Source organism: Octodon degus, unplaced genomic scaffold (assembly GCF_000260255.1).
Source record: "Octodon degus isolate 3935 unplaced genomic scaffold, OctDeg1.0 scaffold00027, whole genome shotgun sequence".
Taxonomy (NCBI): Eukaryota; Metazoa; Chordata; class Mammalia; order Rodentia; family Octodontidae; genus Octodon; species Octodon degus.
Window position 1 is genome coordinate 1,322,489 of NW_004524603.1, and position 1,825 is coordinate 1,324,313.

Below are 1,825 nucleotides of genomic sequence, written 5' to 3' on the forward strand. Positions count from 1 at the left end.
GGGAAGCACTTATTCCACTGAGCCATCTCCCCGGCCCCTCTGACCCTGGGAAGGCACACGCAAAGCTCACGACGCCTCCTTTGTAAAGCAGTGCCCTAAGCAGCGAGGTGGCCTTTGATGCGCCACACATGCACATGGTGCAGCTATTTCTGCTTACTATCTGTGGACATCCGCTGCAGCTGCCTTCACAGCCTATCAGTCTGCGCCCCAGGACGGTGCCCTCTTGGGCTCCTGTCCCTCTCCTGTGGTTCTCCTTGGCCAGTCTTCCCAGACCCAGAGCAGCCCTGGTCCTGGCTCTGAGCCTGGGGCAGTGGCCCCCCAGCACCCACTGTCCTGGGCCTGGTCAGTGAGCCGAGTGGGGCCACAGGTGTGACAACAGGTGAGCTGTCTCCTGGAAATGGTTCCACCTCGTGGGTCTGGCGACCCAGTGGTTCTGCAGCTTTGTTCCGTCCAGGCCCTCTCCTCCCTTCCAGCCCAAGCTCCACGAAGGCCCACAGGAGAGCACCCGCAGCCCTCTGTGCACACTACGCTGTACTCTCCTGCCCCTGCTGGGGCCCCAGGCCCGGATGTCCTCAGTCTGTGCTGCACTTGTTCTAATGTGTTACACACATTTATCAGCTTTAGACCAGATCTGAGCAACACACCACATCAAAGACACAGCCTGCTCCAGTGAAGAGACTACCGCACACATGCAGCGCGCACGCCTAAGTCGGTGGTGCTAGCACACTCCTAGGTGACTAAGAGCTGGCAAGAGGAGAGCTGGCCGCTAGGACTGAGTCAAGTCACAGTGCGGGAGGACGTTAACGTTTTTAAAGGACGTCATCTTCTTCCCCAAAAGACAGATGCATATGTATACACACATAAATACAAGCATATCTTTTTTTTTCTTTCTTTTTTTTTTTACGTGTGTGTGTGTGTGTGTGTGTGTGTGTGGCCAGCTCAGCCCACCAGGGGGCGGGGCTGCCTGGCATGTGGTGCTGGGGATTGAACCGCCGTCTCTGTGCTTTGCTAAACTTGTTCTAAGTAGGTGCTTTAGACCACTGAGCCATCTCACCAGTCCCCAAGCATATCTTTATGTATTTATTTTTTGAGTACCCAGAATGAAACTCAGGATCTTGTACTTGCCAGGCAGGCGTTGAGGCACCGAACTATCTTCCTGGCCCTGGTCCATATATACATATATAGTTTCATTAAAAATGCTAAAAGGATCCTTCAGTAACACCTTATCTGCCTTGATGTCTTCCTGCTCTGACAGCCAGTGATTTGGAGGACAGAAGCTTCTCCTGGTGTCTCTGGACTTCAGCATTTTCACTAGGTTGGTGATAACCTGGAGAAAGAGAACAGGAAGACGTCACACGCTGCTCAGCAACCACGCAGTGCATGGTGAGGGCCACCACAGTCAGGTGCCGAGGTTCTTGGTGCTGGGATGGGGCGTGACTCCTGCATGTGCCTGGAAGGAAATGGGACTCAGGACTCCCCCCATGCAGCCCCGCAAGGGCCCACTCTCGAGAGCCTACCACCAACACAGCCAGCAAGTTGAGGAAAGGTAACTCGTGTATGTGCACACATGATGGGTTTGCTACGCAGTTTAGGCTGGCCCTGAGCTCACGTAGCCCAAGGCTGGTCTCAAACTCGTAACAATCTTCCTGCCTCAGCCTCCCAAGTGAGTGCTGGAATTACCACCACATGCCCGGCCCTCTCATTTTTTGCACATTTTTTTTCCCTTTATGCAGTACCTGGGACTGAACTTGGGACCTTGTGCTCGCCAGACAGGCACTTATGCCACTGAACTATCTCCCCCGTTCTGCGGCTTTTTTTTTTTTAA

At 53.9% G+C, this 1,825-nt stretch overlaps 1 protein-coding gene across 1 annotated transcript in view; it reads right to left on the reverse strand.

The window, feature by feature from the left end:
- The window catches only part of Ube3c (ubiquitin protein ligase E3C), a 94,200-nt gene that overhangs the window by 48,492 nt on the left and 43,883 nt on the right, over nucleotides 1-1,825 (reverse strand). Inside the window, exon 14 of the mRNA XM_004629059.2 lies at nucleotides 1,223-1,327. Within this exon, the coding sequence (XP_004629116.1) occupies nucleotides 1,223-1,327 (105 nt within the window). The remainder of the gene's footprint in view (nucleotides 1-1,222; nucleotides 1,328-1,825) is intronic.